This window comes from Anopheles aquasalis, chromosome 3 (genome assembly GCF_943734665.1).
Source record: "Anopheles aquasalis chromosome 3, idAnoAquaMG_Q_19, whole genome shotgun sequence".
Lineage (NCBI taxonomy): Eukaryota > Metazoa > Arthropoda > Insecta > Diptera > Culicidae > Anopheles > Anopheles aquasalis.
Window position 1 is genome coordinate 33,069,479 of NC_064878.1, and position 21,528 is coordinate 33,091,006.

The 21,528-nt window shown below is 42.1% G+C and overlaps 4 protein-coding genes across 7 annotated transcripts in view; 2 read left to right on the forward strand and 2 right to left on the reverse strand.

The window, feature by feature from the left end:
- The first annotated feature begins 2,638 nt into the window (after positions 1 to 2,638).
- On the forward strand, positions 2,639 to 5,296 carry LOC126574977 (putative fatty acyl-CoA reductase CG5065). Of its 2 annotated transcripts, none has more exons than XM_050235429.1 (8): positions 2,639 to 2,684; positions 2,949 to 3,448; positions 3,572 to 3,880; positions 3,949 to 4,034; positions 4,114 to 4,597; positions 4,673 to 4,743; positions 4,842 to 4,967; positions 5,043 to 5,296. In XM_050235429.1, exons 2-8 carry the CDS (start codon positions 3,236 to 3,238, stop codon positions 5,275 to 5,277), a joined length of 1,524 nt encoding a protein of 507 aa, XP_050091386.1. In that variant the 5' UTR covers positions 2,639 to 2,684; positions 2,949 to 3,235; the 3' UTR covers positions 5,278 to 5,296. The 2 variants fall into 2 exon arrangements, with proteins under 2 accessions (XP_050091386.1, XP_050091387.1); XM_050235430.1 differs by having other exon boundaries at positions 2,644 to 2,665.
- Positions 5,297 to 6,965: 1,669 nt separating this feature from the next.
- Positions 6,966 to 10,053, reverse strand: LOC126576124 (probable pyruvate dehydrogenase E1 component subunit alpha, mitochondrial). 2 transcript variants are annotated; one of them, XM_050237248.1, is made up of 5 exons: positions 9,939 to 10,045; positions 9,558 to 9,737; positions 9,380 to 9,439; positions 7,926 to 8,490; positions 6,966 to 7,841 (listed from the first exon to the last, which is right to left on the reverse strand). In XM_050237248.1, exons 2-5 carry the CDS (start codon positions 9,660 to 9,662, stop codon positions 7,327 to 7,329), a joined length of 1,245 nt encoding a protein of 414 aa, XP_050093205.1. In that variant the 5' UTR covers positions 9,663 to 9,737; positions 9,939 to 10,045; the 3' UTR covers positions 6,966 to 7,326. The 2 variants fall into 2 exon arrangements, with proteins under 2 accessions (XP_050093205.1, XP_050093206.1); XM_050237249.1 differs by lacking the exon at positions 9,558 to 9,737 and having other exon boundaries at positions 9,939 to 10,053.
- A 381-nt stretch (positions 10,054 to 10,434) lies between these two features.
- Positions 10,435 to 12,183, reverse strand: LOC126575451 (alpha-tocopherol transfer protein-like). Its single transcript, XM_050236153.1, has 5 exons — positions 12,014 to 12,183; positions 11,739 to 11,895; positions 11,185 to 11,292; positions 10,763 to 11,121; positions 10,435 to 10,699 (listed from the first exon to the last, which is right to left on the reverse strand). Exons 1-5 carry the CDS (start codon positions 12,144 to 12,146, stop codon positions 10,575 to 10,577), a joined length of 882 nt encoding a protein of 293 aa, XP_050092110.1. The 5' UTR covers positions 12,147 to 12,183; the 3' UTR covers positions 10,435 to 10,574.
- Positions 12,184 to 17,163: 4,980 nt separating this feature from the next.
- The window catches only part of LOC126577131 (neuropeptide SIFamide receptor-like), a 44,415-nt gene continuing 40,050 nt past the window's right edge, over positions 17,164 to 21,528 (forward strand). For both annotated transcript variants that reach the window (XM_050238554.1, XM_050238555.1), the window contains exon 1: positions 17,164 to 17,216. The gene's annotated coding sequence lies outside the window, so the exon portion shown is untranslated. The remainder of the gene's footprint in view (positions 17,217 to 21,528) is intronic.

The window sequence follows — 21,528 nt, forward strand, 5'->3', positions numbered from 1 at the left end:
AGACGAATTAACATTCGTGTAGGTTGGTTGGGCACGGCATCTTGTCGTCTTCCTAACCATTCATTGAAAATTCGTATTCGGGAAAATAGTTTCATTCACAATTTCCCGGCCCCGAGTGATCCAAATGCGCCAAATGAACACAGCCTCACAAGACGAATGACAAACTTTTCAACCAAATCGACCATTTACTTGCCTACGCAGCACGGAATAAAGGGGTATAATAAGTTTGGGGTCGTCGGGTTTGTTTCACGCTTGATGAACATGCTTCAACTTTGCTAAACGATTCGTGAGTGTCTTTCCTTTGAGCGTTGGAACAAATTACGAACCATACAAGCTAGTAGAGTGATCCACCCGAATAGCTCCTGCGAAGGGCGCTGCTAGTGCCTCGTCTAGCATCTGGGGCGCCCGATGGTTCTCAGCCGAAGAAACGATAATGATAAACGATTTTTAGGTTCATCTTTATAATCCATCAATCAGTCGGTCACTGTAGCAAAAGCATGGTCACACAGATTAAGCATACAGTCATAGGACCCCTTTCGGAGCGGACCAGCATGCTCCATTCGGAGCAATTAAACTAGAACTAACGATCGAGAGTGGCCCCCAACGGGGTCAGACTAATATATTTAGCAATTCAAAAGGAAATCTAAATTCTAGCATCGTGCGACTGGCTTTCATTTGTTGTGCAGCATGATTTTCCGTTTATGCTGGCATAACACACACAGCTTCAAGTCGTTAAACTTGAGAAGGGTTGAAGGGTCATGATGACATGCTTACTTGTGTAATTATGAAATCATAGTCCATTTATCAAATTCCTACCGAGACATTGCATAATACGCACAGAAGATGGGTTGGCGAAATCACATGTTCAAAACAATTAAACATACGAACTAACGACATTTTCCATGTAAAATATTTAGCTTAGCAGAGTCTTAACATTGGCTAACGAAGGATCCTTTCCGTACTTGCAACACTTGCGCTAGCCAGACCATTGTTAAGCTTACTAGTTTGCACTAATCTTTAATTCATTAACACATCATAATGCCATTCGATTCGACGTCTCGCATATCACACCGGTTTAATGAACCAGACAAAAGCGTCCACGGCTTTCAGCAATAACGGTAGAAATTTGACTGCATATCGCGGCACAAAATGGCTAATGTGTAGTTTTGCATAGTGCTACTAGCATGAGACGTTACCGGTTGGTTGGATACCACAATTGATTAGGTGCATTGATAAGGTGTGTATGACGAAGGTGGCGTATGCTCAGTGTATGCGATTTATTAACATTTCCTTACGTTCGATATGAACGATATCAGAATAATGGAATTTTCAACATGATGAGCTTGCTAGCCATCACGAAGAAATAAAGGTAGTACAGCCCAACAGAAAGGTCTAGGTATTTTGTTGTAACGGATCGCTTGGTGATAAAAAGTGATTAAAAACATGCATCGGTACTATCATCTAGTACAGTAGTCATCGGTCTACGTCTAGATTTCTTGTTCCTCAACTTGAGTGCATCATGAGACATAAAATCTGGAATGTCTGGAATCCTGGAAGAGATTATAGTTTCAATTCAAATGCTTCACAATGTATAACCGTACAACTTTTAGTATTGAAATTTATAATTCAGCTCTCAGTTTTATCATTTAAATTTTCATTGTATTGCAATACAATGGGCAAACTTTAGCCAAAGATTTGGTCTATTCGTAGTTAGTTTGAAAACGATTTTGTATCCTTCCGATGCGCCACCGTCGACCCTAAGCCAAATGGTTCGATCATAATAATCGTCAAAAACTTCACAATTTCCATCGGAAGCAGAAGAGAGGAGCGGCCACGTGAGTGGAGCGGAAAAAGTTAAAAGCACGATTGAATGAACCGAAGGATGTGTTAAATGAAGTGCAATGGCAAAGTTAAGTTGCTTCGCTACACGTACCCAGGATGTGCCCAGAAGCGTAAGTACAATCGAACGCAATGAAACAACAACAGGCTGCCAACGAGCTTGAGTTAACTTATAGGCAGACTTGATCACCGCTAATCGTAAAGTTTGGGGCGAATGCTTTTTATTGAACCAACAAGCACGCTCGTCATTCGAACGAAGTTGGCTGTGGCCCTGGGTCTGCCTCGAGCCACATAGGGACACCATCACTATCAGCTGTAGGCATGGCATACACACTTCAATACACACTATCAGCATAGTAGCCACGGAAGGACGTCAACGGAAATAGTGCGAAATGATTTCCAAACACATGTTCTAAAGTACATTTTACGGTGTTAATCACGAGAAAAACTATTACCGCTTAAGCTAAATGAACGACATTGTCTCGAGCTCACACTCTTACTCGTTATAATTTGAACAAAAAACAAAAAAACAAAACCCCGTTGCGTAATGGTGATGAAAGCAATAAATAAAACATCGGTTAGCTGTTTTCTTGCGCGTGCATCCAATTTGCCTCCACCAGAACGTCAGTCGGTTCCACAGTCATCTAGTCTCTACGGACTGGAGGAGCGATCGAACCCCATAAGTCGCATCGAATTAATTTGCAATCATAAGCGTTCCCTTCATGACCAATTGCAAAAGTACGGGGGTAAAAAAAATGGGTTGCAAAAAGTTCTCTGCAGCGCCCCTTCGAGATTAGTTGGTGGAAGTAACTGGTGGAACTTGGACGTGAGGCATTGCTTAGGCCGTAATTAGTCACTGTTGTTACGCACAAAACTTATATCGACTGCAAGACTGCATCCATCTTCTGCACCAGCATACTTACATCTGCAGCAAATGCAAAGCAAAGCGAAAGAGGACGGAGGAAACTGCATGCGGTTCATTGTCATGGTCTCATGTGCGGACATGGCCTTGGATGGCACCGTCGGCAGAAATCACTCACCCACCGCTCGTACTCGAACAATCACTTTCATTACCGCGAACTAACAGTTTTGTTGCTCTTCTGTCCTAGACGACGCCGGAGGACCTTGATGCTCGGCACCCGTGCCCAAAAGTAGCCCGTAGCGGTTCGGGCGGACCACAGGACACTACTCGGAGGGCATAAAGCTTGGTGTTTCGAAACGTTGACGCGTTAGTGTGGTGTTCGCAGTGGATCAGTATCGATCGCAGACGAACTGCCGAAGAGTGAGCGAGTGCATGCGTGTTTACAGTGCAGATCGAATTCCTTCGAATAAGAGCTTAGGATCGTGCAAGTGAAACACCGCATATTGTGCCAATCTAGACGAAAGTCCCGAAATTATGGCGCCACCACCGTCAGGAAGCTACGAGTCGGTGACAGAGTTTTACTCGAATACCGATGTGTTTCTTACCGGCGGAACGGGATTCCTGGGTAAGGTGTTGATCGAAAAGCTGTTGCGCTCCTGTCCAGATATCGGGCGTATATTTGTACTGATGCGAAGTAAGCGTGGCAAATCGATTGAGCAACGTGTGGCCGAGCTTGCCAACTGTCCTGTGAGTGCCTTCGCGCGGCTATGGATTGCTACAATCCGATCGAATCTATTTGCCTTTTTGACCTTTCGAATTGCTTTTCCAACCATCCAACACTGGGCACGTGTGTTACGGTGCTCGCTGTAGCTGTTCGATCGACTGAAGGAGGAAAACCGGGAAGCACTCGCCAAGGTGGTGCCCGTGTACGGCGATATTACGCAGCTTCGCCTCGGCATGCACGAGGAGGAGATGCAGCGGCTCAGCAAGGTGACGGTGGCATTCCATCTAGCGGCTAGCGTGCGCTTCGATGATCCATTAAAGGATGCGATTAAAACAAACATCTGCTCGACGCAGGAGATGTTTGAGGTGCTCCAGAGGGCCGCTCCCAAAGTACGTGCCGTGGTGCACGTGTCGACGGCCTACAGCAACCCCGAGATTCGATCAGTGGAGGAAAAGGTAAGCTAATCGACGTTGCGGTTATGCGAGGCTCATGCCACCACTCACGATTGTTTATCAACCGGCAGCTCTACCCGCCAAAGTATGACTGGAGGAAGCTGGTGCAAGCGGCGGATCGTTGCGACGCGCCCACCTTAGATGCCGTAATGCCAAAGTAGGCGCTTCTCGTTGAATATTGCAGAACCGATTCGCCAAACTCAACTGTTTGCATTCCCTCTGCCTCTTCACTACAGATTGTCGCAAAACTCGCCAAATAGCTACACCTTTACGAAGGGACTGGCGGAGCATGTGTGCCGCGATTACAGTAACCAGTTGCCGTTGGCCATCGTGCGCCCATCGGTAGTGATGTTCCCGATTCAGGAACCAATGGTTGGCTGGGTGGATAATTTTAACGGGCCGACAGGATTGCTGGTGAGCGCAGGCATGGGCATCACAAGAACCGCGTACATTCAACAGACGAACCGCATCAACATCATCCCGGTCGATGTCGTCGTCAAAAATCTCATACTGGCCGCCTGGAAAAGGGGCACGATCGAACGTGACGCCGGCCCGGGCCATCTTCCTATCTATAACAGTGCCGTCACCTATCAGCAGTCCGTCGAATACAAAGAAATGTTGGATCGTGGCAAGGAATACTTGTTCGAGGTGCCTTTCAGTCGCATGCTTTGGGTTCCCGGTGGATCACCGACGGACTGGAAAGCATGGTACTATGTGAAGGTAATGCTGTTAACACAGCTAAATTTCATGGAAGATCCAACTGACGATGCGAATTTTTCTTTTTCTCTTTTGTAGCTCTTGTTCACAATGATTCTGCCCGCATTGTGTTTGGACATTTTACTACGAGTACTAGGCCACAAACCATTGTAAGTTGTAATGTCGTGGTGTCAGCATTGGTACATCGTTCTCTCAAATCACTTTATCCTTTTTCACCGGTTTTCTCAATCTACTTTCTAACCGATAGCTTAATGAATCTACAAACTAGAATATATGTGGGCCAACTCTCGATACAGTACTTTGCGTGGCACGAATGGCACTTTGAGACTAAGCAGATGAATAGTTTGCCCCATTTCTTAAACGAACAGGACCGGTGAGTGAACCGTACCGAACGGCTAAATCTATAAACTGTCTATCTATCTACTACTAATCTACTAAATCATCGTAGATCGGCTTTCGGATGGTACTTGCCCAATGAAACTCTGACGGGGGATTATCTGAAGAACGCATACATTACCATCAGGCGTCATCTGGTGAAGGATCCCGACGAGACGATCGCTTATGCCAAGCGGAAGTTAGCACGCATGATGCTTTTCGAGCGTATCATACAGCTAACTGCCTTCGGATTGGTGTTGGTCGGAGTCTGCCGGTCATTTTTTGGCGGTAGGTTTAACGAGTTGTAATAAAAACGTTCCATAATGTGCCCCGTATATTTGTTTTCTCCCTTTCTTCTTACTGGCTCATTTGAGACTGATAATGATGACATTACGGTAATCGAAGGACAAATACCAACGAGGGAAGGAAAGCAGACAACAGAAGTGGAATGATCTTTGTAGCACGCAAAGAGTGTACTTGGTACCGCACTTGTGGTAAGGGGAACAAGAAAGTCATGGAAGGCCAAATAATTCAAGGATAAGATACTATCCCGCAAGAGGTGAATAGCAACCACCGGTGGAGCCTTTGGTTTATTGTCTTGCCGTAGGTCATGGTGACTACGCGCTGGGAGCACTCCACTTCACCTTGATGGAATGAAGATTATAGGAGAAGAATGAAATCCTTTCACCAACCGACGAGCATCTCGGTTGCTGCTGGTGAATAGGAAGTGCGCACCCGGCAGACCTTGCATTACGGGGCAACAATTTTGTTTTCGTCTTTTGTTTTGCAGTCCCTGTGGTACCGCGGTGTACCTACTGTGTAGCTGCCGTCCCACTCGTCTGTCCCAGCATTTTTATTGCACTATTGACCCCACACGATACGCTTCCGCCGAAGAACGAACTCTTCGTTTTGTGTTTTCGTACTGGCACCGAGTTAATGTACTGCAACTCGACTACCAAGTACCAAGAGAGGATAACGCATCAAGCCATCTTCTCGTCTTCACATTCGATGGCTAGAAGAGTGTTTCGTGTAGAACACGGTGTTTTGTGTGTGCTCATCGCGGATGTTTTGCCCAACCGGGAGTTTAGTACATTCCTCCGCCAGACGCAGCCACGTTTTAATGAAATCATTCTAAACGCCTTCCCCCAAAACGGAACTACGGTTGTAGTTGAAGTTCTCTCTGAGAACACTTTAAAAAAAAAATTAGGACATTTCTAACAGAAATTAAGAGCGGTTTATGCTTCTCACTGCAATCAGCATGTTAATTGGAAGCTTAAAAGAATGTCCAATAAGCATTTGAAGATGTTTAATTTAGAAGAACAGTAGGATTAGTTATCGAATGAAGTGGTATAACCAAATCAATATTCGAGGACTGGTTATCAGTTTTTGAAACGAGTTTTTGTTCTACAGGTCTCTGATTATTGGATATTTTCACGAATTCTGCCAATTAAAAAACACAAATGCATGATTATTCTGATTCGAACTTTTGCCCTACTCGCGGCTCGAACTTTCGAGCGTATAAAAGTTTGAATCACTACATTTGATGGTCATTGGTAGTAGTTACAAAAAGCAAACTAACACTTTTATGAAAACTCTTACTTTGTTTACCAAAATGCGCTTACCTACCAACAGAACCTTACATGATTTAGATGAAAAACAAACATTACCTCATTAATTTGAGCTCTCGCACATCTGAAAGTGAGCTGTCCAATGCTTAACTAATCCGTGTAAATGTTGCCACTTTAACGGCACTCTGTGCTCCAAAAACTAAAACCGAACTAAACTTTACTCTAATTAAATGTAAAAATAGAAATTGAAATGATTTTCATGTTAAATATTTTATGGTAATCGTTGGCCAATGCGAAACCTGCTCTTGGTCAACAACGGACGATTCACCTAATGCTAACAATACAAACGTCGGTTGTTCTCATAAATTGATTTGTTAGTTCACATTTGGTGTGTGATAATGATCTACGGTATACAGTGAAAGACTTGATGACATACTTGCATTAAGTTCAGGTTGTATTTTTATACGCTTGAAAATGCATTTCAAACCCGTTTATGGTCATTGTTTTGAACAAAGTTATCGCTACATTACGCTGTTCACATGTAAATGGTTCTCAGGCTACATTTACATTGCACGGCGTACAGTAGAGTTTCGCTAGTGAATAGATGCGTTGAAGACCATCATCATGGGAATCGCTAGTGAGATTGCGTCTGTTCTGGGGCAATTTTGTTGGTCGCTTCTAATATCGCAAATATGTCAGTATGTTCCATCGTCATGCTCGAAGCTAGCGACTAGGGATGAGCCGGAGGCTAGTGATGATGCTCTTGATGCTTTCGTGAGCCCTATCGCTCTACATATTGACAGCCGTTCCCAGTCTTTTGTGCTGCAGTTCGGCCAAGGGTATCGTGTTGCGGACGCTAGTGAGGTTTTGAGGATTCGCATAAATATCTGCCGTCAGCTCGTCAACTGAAATTTCTTTATCGGTCTTTGCCACCTTCGTCGCAGTATCGACCTCTGCACGAATTTTGCCTTCGATCTCCTTCAGCTCTTCCACCGAGGCCAGCTCGGTGGAGAGAATCTTCTCACGAAGCGACGTAATTGGATCACGTGTTTGTCGCACTTCGGCAATCTCATCGCGGGAACGATAGCTGGTACCGGGATCGGACATCGAATGGCCGGAATAGCGATACGTCGCTGTTTCGAGCAGAATCGGTCCTTTACCCGACGAGCAGTGTTCGAGCGCGAAACGTGTTGCTTCGCGGACGGCCAGCACGTCCATGCCGTCCACCCACAAACCGGGAACGTAATCTGCACGAGTGTAAAAGTTCACATTGCTCGATCCCCGATTAGCGGATGTTCCCATTGCTGTAAGAAAACAATACAATCAAGCCAGCGTTATCAAAAGTGTTATATGCAAAGTGCCATAACACGAAAGTAAGCGGACCCTACCGTAACCATTGTTTTCGCAGACGAAAATGCATGGCAGCTTCCACAGATAGGCCATGTTATAGGCCTCAAAGATCTGGCCCTGATTGGCCGCACCGTCTCCATATAATGCAATGCAGGCACCCTTCGTTCCGTTGTACTGAGCGGCCAGTGCAATTCCTGCGCCGAGTGGGACTTGGGCTCCCACTATGCCGTTTCCACCATAAAACTGGGGTGCGTACATGTGCATCGATCCGCCTTTACCTTTTGCACATCCTCCTCCTCGACCCGTCAGTTCAGACAGTACACCTTGCACCGTCACACCCATAAGATAGGTCCATCCGTGACACCGATAAGCGGTTATACACGAATCTTCAGCTCGCATAGCTGCTCGCATTCCAACCGCGCAAGCCTCCTGGCCCGAGTACAGATGACAAAAACCGCGGATAGTTTTCTCTTTATACAGATTACCGGCGGCCGTTTCCAAGCGACGGATCATGTACATCTGGCTGTAGTACTTCAAGGCATCTTCCTTAGTGACCGAGACTTGCGTTGCCGGGCCTTCTTCGAGATTGTGCAGTTTAAAGGCCTTTCGTGTGACGGTGTTAGGTGGGGCAATCGAGGAACACATATCAAACGAAAAACATATACGTAGATGGAAGGGAAGACAATAAAATGTTAGACAAATAACAACAAAAAGAGGTTAAGAGCAAGAAGCACATCTCCGATAGTTTATGTGATGTTACGCTCTCTCGATGGTGTATGGTTATACTTTTCCTGATAATTTATCTCTTTTTTAGCGCTACTCGTGGATGAAACTGCATCTTAGGAATGCAATCACAAGTGTTTTAACACTGTTCCAAAATTATTTCCGCCTTATTATTTTAAGCGTAAACAAACGCATAAAAGGATTCATCGTTATAATCACCGTCGTTATAAATACAAATTTGTGTTATCATTAAAATAATTTAAAAATGTTTCCCAGCTTAATCTCAAGAGTGATGAAAACTGACCAGGAAAACAATTCAATTAGATTAGGTTTTATCTGCCATGCGATGAGTACAAAAGTACCAGCTGTTTGAAATTCGTGATTTATTATTTTACTTAAAACAATAGTTCTAGAATCGATTCATAAAAACAGCATCGGTCGAATAACCTTGTTCATTATCGGGATTATCAGACTGCGTTATTCAACAGATTAACTATTACAAGCACTTCGTTAGCACGAAAGACCATATTTTACTACATAAATAAAAACGGAAAAGGATGCCGTTCGTAAGTAGCGATCACGCAATGCAAGAGAGTCGGCTCATAGAAAACAAAAGATCTATTCAGTGATTGTCGCTGTTGATACTGAATCGGAAATAAGATAAGAGAAATTGTACTTGTCCTCGCCGTAAAGGTCATCCACTAACCAAGCTGTTCTTAGTATCGATCGAAAAAAAAAACAAAATGAGACAGCAAAAGTAAACACTCACCCGCGTCTCGAACGTAGCTTCGGAAGCAAACCCATTTTTTTTCTGACCAGACAGAGTTTTCTGAAAAAAAGAAGTTAATTTTACTGTTAAAATAATGCTCATAATCCCGGGTTTGTTCTTGGGTCGTAGACAGACCCAAGAGTACGATGGGAAAAAGAGTAAACATTAATGTAACCACCTTTTCCACACTGGAAGGCGTAGTAGCGCCTTTGACCACTTCTGAGGCTGCCGCTGCCGCCTTATTCGAGCGGAAAATGGTGCTAACCCACTTTGAGAGCCCCATAATCCTATCTTTCCGGCACCAAGTTGGGTGTTATAATCTCAAAGCAACTTTCCAAAATGTGGATTGTTTTTATATCTACCGAGCAGAGCACAGGACTAACATGAGCGTAAAACTGTTGCGGCTTTACCATTTAATATGGAATATATCATTATGCAACAACTGAACAGCCCGATACGGGAAGAGGTGAAGGATATTGCGGCTGATCTTTTATGGTAAAACCACGGATGCAATAACATGCCACGATATGTTTTCACTATCATTGTTAATACTACTCACCAAGTTGCTAAGCAAAGTACGATTCGATACCGATTTCACTACGTTCGAGAGCATTTTTACAGCGGCCAGTCGAGGATTTTTTTTTTCGAATGTTTTCACAATTTTTTTGCGAAAAACTGACGTAAAATGTAACCCAATGAACACGCAGACGTTCCCAATGACTGCAATAGGTCGAGTATTGTAGATACGACATGTAAGCCGACCGCAATGCGTCGCTTATCCGCTAGCTCCGAAGTTGCCCGATACCCCCCACGAAAGCCATGGGGTTTAAAAGTGGCCGTTTTTTGGCACGGAACGCTTGAGGCACCGGTTAAAGAAAGGTAACAATACGGAAACACAGGTAACCATTACCGTAAAACGAAAAACTACATACTCGAAATCGGCAAGAGAATCTGTAGTATCGCTAATCGCAACGAAATTGGATGGAGCTCGAGGACGAAACGAATCCCCTACAAATCACCATGAAAGAGCTGAAACAACGCAAAATTCCTATCATCTGCCGATGCCATTGACGAGCTGATCATCATTGATGGTTAATATATTAATCCATGTTTGTAAGTCAGGTGAAAGGTATAGAGATTTATGTCCCAGCCAATTGTTTACATCCCTCTTAGTAAAAAGATCTTGAAATGGATTTTATCCGAATAAGCCAAACAGGAACCCCTTTGGCTTGGGCACACGTTTCGATTCATCCACCAAATATTTGTCCTCCGTTTCCTTAAACCAGTCACGATGCGCGTACAACTTCTCTTTGAAAGCTCCTAGAACGAAGGTAGGTAAGATAAAAAATGTGAGCCTCTCATAGTTACCTTAACTACACTTACTATCCAGTTCCTCAAAGGTACCGGCCTTTCCCCCGTATTCGTTGGGTAAACTCTCCAGCGGGATGGCACTGTGCAGAGTGTCGTTAGTTACGTGCATATTTATCATTTCTTGCACATCTTTGCGCATGAAGGGTCTCATAAGAAACATTAATCGGTTCATAAGCGAGCTCACATTGATGAAGTGGATTTGTTTCAGACGAATCGGAAGAGCTTCCTGAAAATAGAAACTTTGTTTTTTTACTGCTCCCATGTTGAACTTTGTCATGTGCCCCGTATGAATCCCTTGCATGTCTGATAACAGTATGTGGCCATTGGCGTTGCCTTCAAGCTTCACCCACAAATCCATACACATCGTCATCCTAAGAAACATTCAACAAAACACGTTAAAAGATGCCTGATATCCGAAACTGCGCTTTTCTAACATTTTTAATATTTGCGGATGATTGAAGTGTGTCGTATCCGTTGTCCGCAGACGGCTATATACCATTTTGTAGCCCTCTTTCGTTTCGCCTGGTAATATACCAAACATCCTAGAACCGAAAATTACAAATTGAGATATTTGCATCGACTCTACTATGTAGTTATATGCACGGAAATTGTATTATTGACTGGCTTATAGAACACAACAAATTCATAGCTATTTCACGGATAGCAGCGACCTTCAGCCCACGAGTGTACGCAACAACTATTAATCAGATGCGGAACAGGTCAGAGTGTTGGTTTGGTCAATACCCTTTAACTCGCTTACTCCAATCTCCCTGATGATGTTTAACGCACAATCATTGACATCAACACCTGTGAAGCTCTATCTGAATAACTTTAAAGCACGCACATGTTCATACGTAAGTATGTATGTACGCATAACTTGTTCAAACCGAATCAATCAAAATTCAGCAATGATAAGGCTCCCGCTTTGGACAAGATATCGAAGATAACTCATATGTGGTCAAACAGAACAGAAACACAATATAGTTACATGATAGTTAACGCCGTTTGCACGGGATCGCTGCAAATATCTCGATCGGTGAAAAAGTCGCGATAATTTGTCCTCGAGGTACAATAGTTTTCGATCGTTGTTTGGGTTGCTTGTTGGTTATTGTAGTTGGCATGAAGAAACAGTGCGATGTCGTGATCTTGGACCATTGATTCCAATTTTGTAGCAGCACACGTGCGAATATAAAAAAAAACACGAAATAACAATACAATTACAATTAACACAACCGACGGTCTATAGCAGAGATGTGGTTTTACCTTCCAGCGCCGGTAGATGTGGTTGCGCGATGAGCCATTGTTTTATTTCCTTCAGGCACTCCGCATCCACTTGAGGCCAACATGGAACATCAGCTGGCTGATTCTCGCCCCTCTCCGTCGATGTCTTGTGCATGGTAGAGTGTTTCTCTAGCGCTGGCGACACGCTAAACTCAACTGCCCTACGTCAACTGATGAATGGACCGCTAGCGTCGAAGTAATAGCACCATCATCTACATTATCTACGTAGCGATGATGAGATTACGGAACGCTACATATACACACCAACGCATAACGTATGATGTACTTTCGTCACTACGAGTAATACGCATGGCGCGTTAATCGAATAAAGGAACTTTCAAGTGTATTCAACACGCTAATGCTATAACCTATCTCATTTGAAGCACTCGTGTTTTCCTATCTTTCTCACAATGCATCTAACATGCAGATAGTAGCCATGCTCTTGTTGAGTTTTAGGTTTTTAAGTGTTGGTTCGTACCGGCTGAAACGATTGTGAACTGAAGGCAATGAATTTAACCTGAGAATTTTGTCTATTCCCTTGGTAAATCATGTCTATTCCCTTGGTAAATATTAAACAGAAGTTAAGTTCTTACAATTTAACTAATCCTGCTGAAAGGATGATTTGAAAAACTTTGCGAGTAAGCATTTCATTATATATACACGGTGTCCAATATATTCTCATACAAATTCAATCATTTTTATTTTCGTAACGGGTGGACCAATTTCTATCATCAGAGTGTTTTTTTTTAAGAGAAACTTATACTGATCAATTAAAAAATATGTTTCGGAATTACCCCCCTCCCATCCTTTTTTACGAGCTTCAATCGCTTCGAAAGTCCAACGCACGCGGCACGGACGACTTTCATAGACATTTCCTTCCATTTTTTTGGGATCGTTGCTTCAAACTGAACAAAATTAGACAATTTTTGTTCGTTTAGGTTCAATAATTATACGATCGATACGAAACGATAAAGTCCAGCAGGTTAAGATCTGGTGAACTGGCAGGACATTCATTCTTCTCTATAAATCTGGTTAAATTGTCCCTGCACCAGTTTTGAAACAAAAAATGCTCCTCCAAGAGCACTCCATCATGCCGGAACACATAAGTTTCGTTCCCGCATAATCTTTCCACGCTAGATTTCACTATTTTCTTCATAAGATATCTTTTATAAGACGTTGGGTTAATTTATCCGCCTTTTTCGATAAAAAATGGGGATAATTTGCCGTGCCGGCGAATACCACCGTAAATGATCACACTAGTCGCATTTTGAAAACCTGGGGATGTTTTTTTGGTTATCTGTTACATCCTTAATGTTTTTGGACCACAATCTATCGTTTTGGACACCACAACTTTGCTCTAGAACAAATAGCTTTTCATCAGAGAACACAAGTCGTGACCAGCGTGCCGCGATACGGGAAGAGTTGCTGTTTCATTTATTTTTTGTTGGATAGCTTCCGAAATTTCGTGAACTTTCAATTTTTCATAAACATTACATTCTAGCTCGTATTTAAAAAAGTTATACGTAGTTGATAACAAAACTTTCAAAGCTGTAGCCATTTTTCGTGTCAAACGTTGAGGATAACGTCGGATACGTTCCCGAACGGTCTTGATCACTTTTTCAGAACTAGCCGACCGCTTTCGCCCCGATCTTTTTTTGTAATCCAAAGAGGAATTCCTCTTAAGTCTTAAGACTTAAGTCTCATGCTATCTTTTAATGAATTGATTCCAAGATACTTCAATGTTTTGAAAATAGGGCTCCTTTTTAAACATCTTTTTTATAGCGCAGACACGTAATGGTTTTATGGTTATTAAAATTAGATCTGCAACATAAAATAGACCAATCCAACATTTTGGCTGTTAAGTAAACGCTACAATTTTAGAAAACAATATTGATATTTAATCTAGGTGCTGGAACATACCAAAATCGTCCAACACAAAAGGTATTTGAGAATATATTGGACACGGTGTATATATAAATTTCATGCTTTTCCGCCGTTCGTACAAGCTCTATTTATATGTTTTTTTTTCTTCTCTTTCTCGAAGAGGCAACTACTTCAATACATCATTTGAAAAGGTTTTTGAATTATTTGTCTGTTCCAATGCGAGGAAAGCGAGTCTGTCTGAATTCAAGGATCTAGAAGAGGAAATAACAGATGCTGTAAAAGATCACGTCAAAAACAGATTTCAAAGTTAAAACTCTCGAGAATTGGACCGAGCGCGTGTCCCGAACGTAACTTAGGAGAACAGTGCGGGAATAACACGCCTTGCATTTTATTTTATTTAGCTAGATTTCGTTCAGATCTGGCAAATGTTTACTAAATGTCGTTGATTTCTGTATCTGTCAAAAACATTGTATTCATTTTTGTGAAAAGTTAATGAAAGACTCTCGATAATCACTTGATTAGCAGTAACTTTCATTTGACATAAGCAAACCGTATTTGAATGTATGGTACTATTTGTTGCGGGCACGCATATTCTGGATGGTCGTAAGTAAGATGATGAAGTTTTGTTGATATAAATCATCATTCTTTTGGTTGCAATTTAAAGTAATCATCAGTATTTTTATAAAAAATATGTGCTATCTCCTTGCTATAAGAGACACGATATTAATCAATATCGAGAATTCTTCACGTTAGAAAGTATGATGAATAATAATAACATTAGTTGGCCTGAAATTAGAACTCGCACACCAAATGGGCAGTCAATGTGGAACAGCTGGGATGACCTAATTTATACCATTAATAGGAACGTTATTTTACACCATGGAAGTTTGTTAGGAACGCCTTCTCTTGTTCATAATGGGTTTTTGTTTACTGCCTGTGTAGAATGCAGACCAATGCAGTGTATCTAAGCTGACCCAAAAACGCCGTAAAAACATTTAATTTTCAGTTTTTTTTCTTCAATAAAGATGGGTGACATCGCCAATGTGACCCATCGTCGATTTTAAGTAAATAGCGAACTAGCCTCTAGCGCTTTGGAGGTAACGATTAACTAAAAGCGGGTGTACCTTTGCACATTTTCTACACAGTTTCCACGAAACTTTACCTAGATTTTGTAGGACAGAAAGCGTTTAAAAAATGGTGATGTACCCTTCCATATTGACAAACAGTTACAGAAAATAAAAATCAACCAAAATGCAAACGAAGGCAGTTTGCGGGCCACAAATCGGCCCAGTTTTTCTGTGTACCTGCCGGATCTCTCGCATGAGTCCACCAGCGATGGTAGGGTTGTACCTTCAGTGGGCAACGTAGCAGCTACCTAAACGAAAGAAAAATATAATGTTGGTGTCATCAGTTTTACCCACACACAGCTTTACCTACCTAGACCATTTTTCCATCAAAACGGACGGTTTGTAAGCGCATGGACGGACAAAACAATTCCTTGTTGGTCATTTGTTAACCTAAATAACAATTTGTGTATGGCGTATATAAAATGTGTGGAATATCAGCTTAGGTTATCAGTTGCAGGTTGACGATCACTTTGACAACACCTTAACCATCTGCGGTCTTTGGTAAAATCGTGTAGCCATGTTGAGCAGCAGTTCGCGATCGTTCGTGTGCACAGAAAGTTTCAACGTTGTGATTTAGCGTAGTGATGTTCGTCTCTCTCGGCTTAGGACGACTGTCGGATTAGTCACTTGTGATTATCAGCATTCAAAGTGACTAGACCGAACACTCGTATCCTAAATCGTTGAGCCATGGCTGCCGTGTGCGATGTGTTGCAGAACGAAGAAGGACAAACGATACAGAATTAGGTCTTTTCAATCGAGTGTCTGAAGTCTGAAGGAACTCCCGGTGTGATATGTGTATAGTATTGTGCTAAATACCCCATATCACAGCAGTAGTTACCTACTAACTTTGCACTTTTATACGCCAGCAGTGTCCAGAAGTGGGTTCCACAGAGAAGTAAGAAAGAGCAAGAGCAATATAGGCCAAGAGACAGGATGTTTATATTGAAGGAACTTCTGCTGTGATCTGAGTTATGGGTCATATCACAGTAGTTGTACTTTAATGTCGATATTTCCATAACCATCGCGAGAAGGCAAGTGTGAAGCTGGTGTGAAAATGATCGTGTACAGTTCTCATCTCATATCCAGCACGATGACATCGAATGTTATGCGACTAACTTCGTTCAGCTGATGTTTTCATGTAATTTCATCACTGGGCAAAGTTTGTCGCATAAACCCAAACCATTCATCTTGAACAATGCGGCTTTCGCTGAGGTTTAGTGTGGAAAATCATGGAACGAGCGAAAAAGAAGAATAGGCCGTGTTTAACAGGTTTTAATGTCGTCAGTTCATCTAAAACTACTCTTCTCCTCAATGTACAAAATGCCGTTTAGGTTTTTTTTTCGTTTCGACACACGGCAAATCTCGAGTACAATTGATTTTGCATCAGCAATATTTCTTACTCGTGCACACAATGGTGTCTGTTCCAGTCAAAGGTTAGCGTTGACGTTGACGTCAAATCAGCTGAAACAGCTCGGTTTCACTATTGAAAAGATCGTACGTAGGTGTCTTAGGAAGGCGCCATTCAGCTCCATTGCTGGTTAATATTGTATGCGGAGACAATTTTCATTCTCTGCTAGCCGTTTGATACAACGCACTCCAATCTAACCTGCATCGAGACACTAGCTCGAACGACTAGAGAGCTCTATTGGTACTAACCAATTACCATTTGTTACCAATTACCAATGAGTTACCAATTATCAGATAACTAAATAGGCACCATTTACGGTGGAGCAAGCGTAGAGTGCAACAGGTGCGAGGCAACAGGCCCTTTTGTCGCCGCGCGTTACATCATTTCATCGGGCAGGGGGGGGGGGGGGGAAATGCACGGTAATGAATATGCCCAAGATCCAGCCGATGCAACTGCCACAGGTGAACCGTATACTTCTTGATGTCCAGCAACTCGATGGGCTGCTAGACACGTACGTTATGATAAACAAATAGTTTTCCCGCCACAAGACAGGGCCATCTCGGGAACCGTCGGATGCTGCTACGAAGCGGTTCCATTCCATCGGCCAGTGAGGGGTGCTGTGTGGTGAGCATGCGCATGGTGTCTAACGAATAATCTTACCAGTACGAGAATGGCTGTATCAGCGACAGTTCAGCGACGCACACGCCAGTTCCGTGACGACAGTCTTATCTGACGGAGGGTTCTAGCAGCCAGTGAGTGTATCGTGGTTAGTATCCGCAGCGCATATTCGGTGCTGCTACGTAATTGAGATTATCAAAATCCGCGACGCGCCGTCGTTCCGCTGTTCGGAGGCACCAGGATAAGTGCCCGATTTCATTTGCTCCAATTTGCAGAACGGCGGATCAGTGCTCGTGTTTTGCCATTCCAGCACGTTTCAGACTCGCTAATGGCGCACATACACCTAGCTCCAGGATCCCTCCATGTCAATGGTGATCCGCTTGTAACAATAGTGCATCGAACGTTCGTTGGTGATGTTTGATAATTAACGGTGAAACGAACGGCCGCAAGAGTTAAATTATGTTGCATTTGTATCCAGTGGTTTTAGTGAGTGAACTACTGCAAAAGTGTAGTAGGCCGTGCGATCCATAACGATAGCCGGTTGCTAATTAGTCCGTACAGGCGCTACATGCGTCAATTTGTGATGATTGTTCGCTAATGGAATGTTTCTAAACTCCATGTCACACCGTACCCTGAGTACTTCAGGTGTAGTTTAACCGTGCGGTATGCGGAGCGTGTGAAAAGTAAGATCATAACTCATAACCAGCCGGCCTGGCGAGTACGCTCCGAAACGTGCATGCAAACCGTTCCTTTCTTAACAATTGGATCCATTGTGGTGCATTATTATGTTGCTCGACGAGATACAATGTGGACTCGACGAGGCTGCGTGCTGATTTGTTGTGTCTTCGCACCGTGGTTGTTTTAAATATGGTTTGGCGCGTCTAACGACCCGAAAAGACATAAAAAAATGGCTAGTCCTTGAGAATTGCTCACAGAAGGTTTTCTGCGCCAATGGCGGACAGTTCCACAATATTATCCCTGCACAACCTTAATAGCATACCGAGCACAGCAAGCGGCAGCTGTGGCAAAGTGTGCAAAGACATCTCGCATTTGGGTTTCAGCTTTTATATTTCGTCCATTCAACTGTGCGTTTTCGGACTGCTGCTTGACCAAGCAGCGAAATGGAACGAGCGACGATTGCAACTCGTTTTCCTTATAAAATATCGAAAATTTTAAAGAAACGATTATATCTTTTTTTTCTCCACCCTGGAGCGTTTAGCTTGATTTTACATTCCGCACATTATTCCAGCATCATAAATGGGGCGGTTGGGATAGAATATTTACCGTCCCTCTTTACAGGCAGTTACAGAATAACGACAGTGTTTGAGTTAAAGTTGAAACAATGAATGAAATGAATTATGCGAATTTTCCTTTTATAGAGAACAAGCTAGAAATTTTTTTAAAATAAAGTTATCATAGTTCAAAAACCAACATCGAGACAGGAGAACGATATCATAATTTTTTCTATACGACTAAAGCGTGGAGATGATTTTGACAAATTTGAATTTGAGTTTTTTGCCAGTTTTTGAGTTTGAGACAGTTTTACAGAACAGCCGCTACTTTAAAATAATAACCACAATCTACGATCTTTCATTTTGTCGCATTTTCGGGTTCATATGATGTAACATTTTTTTCTCATTGGATCATGTAATTAGTAACTGGCGGTTTCCATCCTTCGCTCAGTACATTTTTTCGTCTGTGGACGCTTATCGTGTAGTCATTAATATACAAGCCCTTACATAGTGCTTTCAGCTAGATGTATGCTGTAGACTTTGTTCGAAAATAACCTAGATCGATTTCTGAACTTTTACGTTTGCCTGTCCGTTTGGTATCTTTTGTGTGTACATTGAAAACACTGGTGTCCGAAGATGCTTTGGTTGCGTGTTTCCTCAGCGCTCGAAAAGGGGTGAAGATGGAGTTCTTCTCGTTAGTAGCAGCATCATTAATAGCATGCGAGATGATAAAACTCTATTATTCAAGCATTGACGCAGTAAAAACTGTTCAAGTAAACAATTTCATACTAAGAATCGCGAGCAAATATCAATTCAATAATAACATATAAAATCGATTAAACACTAAAGAGAAGTATTCAATTCATTTTTTATTTCTTACTACGCGTCTTTATTTTGTTTAGTGAAACAGAAAATCGTTCCCCAGAGAGCAAAAGATATACTCATCAGATCGGGAACTCATGGTAATGATAGAAACAGAATTATCTTTTTTTTCTATATACAAGAACGGACTTCGCATTATCGTTTCTACGTGTAGACATAGGGCAAATGACAAGATGGCTTCACTTGTGATGTAACCCAGCATACAGGACTACAGGAACGCGAAGACGAAGTCTACAATAATGACCGTTAAGCGATCTCTAGGCGGTAAATGAATGCAATCACGGATTCGTGTTCAACCGAATCAAACTGAATTAGTCTCGCATTTCTCGTTGGATCTCTTAGAATTGAGGCTGAGGATGTAAGCAGGTTGTATACAGCTGCCTGCGTCGCGCTAGAATTGACTCTGGGTAGGAAGGTTATTCATAAACTTTATCAAATTGAAAAATCGAATTAAATTGTTAGGCAACTCCGTCGCACCTGCTGTTAAGACGCCAAAACCAAGATTCGCTAGAATCAAAACTGTAGACACGGAAAAAGGAACAGAGAGTGCAACAGTGAATGGCAGTTGACATGACTAACAACATAATGAGCTATTTCAGGGGCTGAGGGCGAATTCAAAAAGTTAAGACATTTTTCTATATACATAAGGACTGGCGAGCGTCTGTTCAACTAAGTCATTTTTTTACATAAGGTATCTGTTATATGATAATAATACTAAGAGTCATAATGTTGAATTAAATGCTTAAAGGAAGCAAATTTGGAAGCAAAAGGGATTAAACAGATAAGAATTATGGTTGTAATTCCAAGGTCTCATACCTTACTCTGAACTGAAATGACGTTACTTTTTCATGATACACAATCAACATTTAATTTTCAATTCAGTTCAATACCTAGTAAGGGCAAGTTAGTAAAGAGAGGATTATTTCTTTTGATCTGGCAAATAGAAACGTCAATCAACGCCATGAACTTCGATAATTAAAACGGCGAGTGATAGGAAGTGCAAACGATTTCCAAATCTTTCCGTTTGGTTTAAGCCAAGTTTGTCTCAGAATATGAAGGGAACGGTTTTTATGTAGTTGCGGTGAACTTCGATAATTAAAACGGCGAGTGATAGGAAGTGCAAACGATTTCCAAATCTTTCCGTTTGGTTTAAGCCAAGTTTGTCTCAGAATATGAAGGGAACGGTTTTTATGTAGTTGCGGTGACACGTCTAGCTCGGAACAAAGTACAGCTGAGCAGCTTGCCTTCTGCTGTTGTTGCGTTTGATCTCATGCATCGAACAATATGTTGCAATAAATTGGTGCCTGGTTGTAATTAAAATGTTAAACGCCTCGATTGAACTGAAAGGGAAACTAACGTATTATTTTTGCATTTTTTTTAAAGTGATTTTTTCTGAATGATTAAACATTTGAAAATACCAAAAATACCAAATACTCAGACTTTAGGTCAATCGGGGCAAAATGGATTAAGCTACAGCATTGGCCCGTTTTACCGTTAGTCGACCACAAATGAAAATGTGTCCATCTAGAACCATTGAATAATAGTAATGTATGATACATTAACTCGTACTGAACTGACCACGTACACCGAGGTTGCGCCGAGAAAGAAATGTTACGTACGTGAGAAGACAAAAGTTATGATGCTCAAAATGGCATCGTTGAATTGGTCTGCGATTTTAGGATCAATCATATCCATCGAACCCTTGGTTCACACAGATGGTTAGAGCACATTTTTCGTTTATAAATGAAAAGACATATAAGATCCTTTTCAAGCAGTGCCACCAACAAGATCGTAGGAGCGGTTCACTTGAAAAATTTAACAAAAGAAAGCAAACTAGTTGGCGTTAAGGTTTCTATGCAGAGTGTAGCAATGCAAGGGCAATACCTACAACGAAAACGTTTGTTCCCTACAGGAGTCGGTTATCCATCATCCAAGTAGTGAGTTAGGTCGTGGATTGCTGTATGAAAGGATGGACGAGAAAAGTTCGAAATTGAAAAACTTCCCAGATTCCATTTCCAGCTGGAAATGGAACGCTATGAATCAGTTCTACAATGCGGACACGTTTGCTGATAGACGGCATGAGTATAAAAATGGTGCAAATGACTTGTTGAAAGTAGCGAACGAAGAGCAAGAATGAAAATCTTCTTCCTGAAGAAGTAGGTGCTCGAATCAAATTTCATCCGTTGCAATTGTCCTTCCTGATAGTTACACTCCAGACTGAAGGTAAACGTACCGAGTCAGTATGGGACCGTAAATTGATTGAACTGGAAAATGGACATATTGCAACGGCACTTCGACGCTGGCTGATGGCTTTTTGACGCCACATCAATTTTACAGTTTCGATGT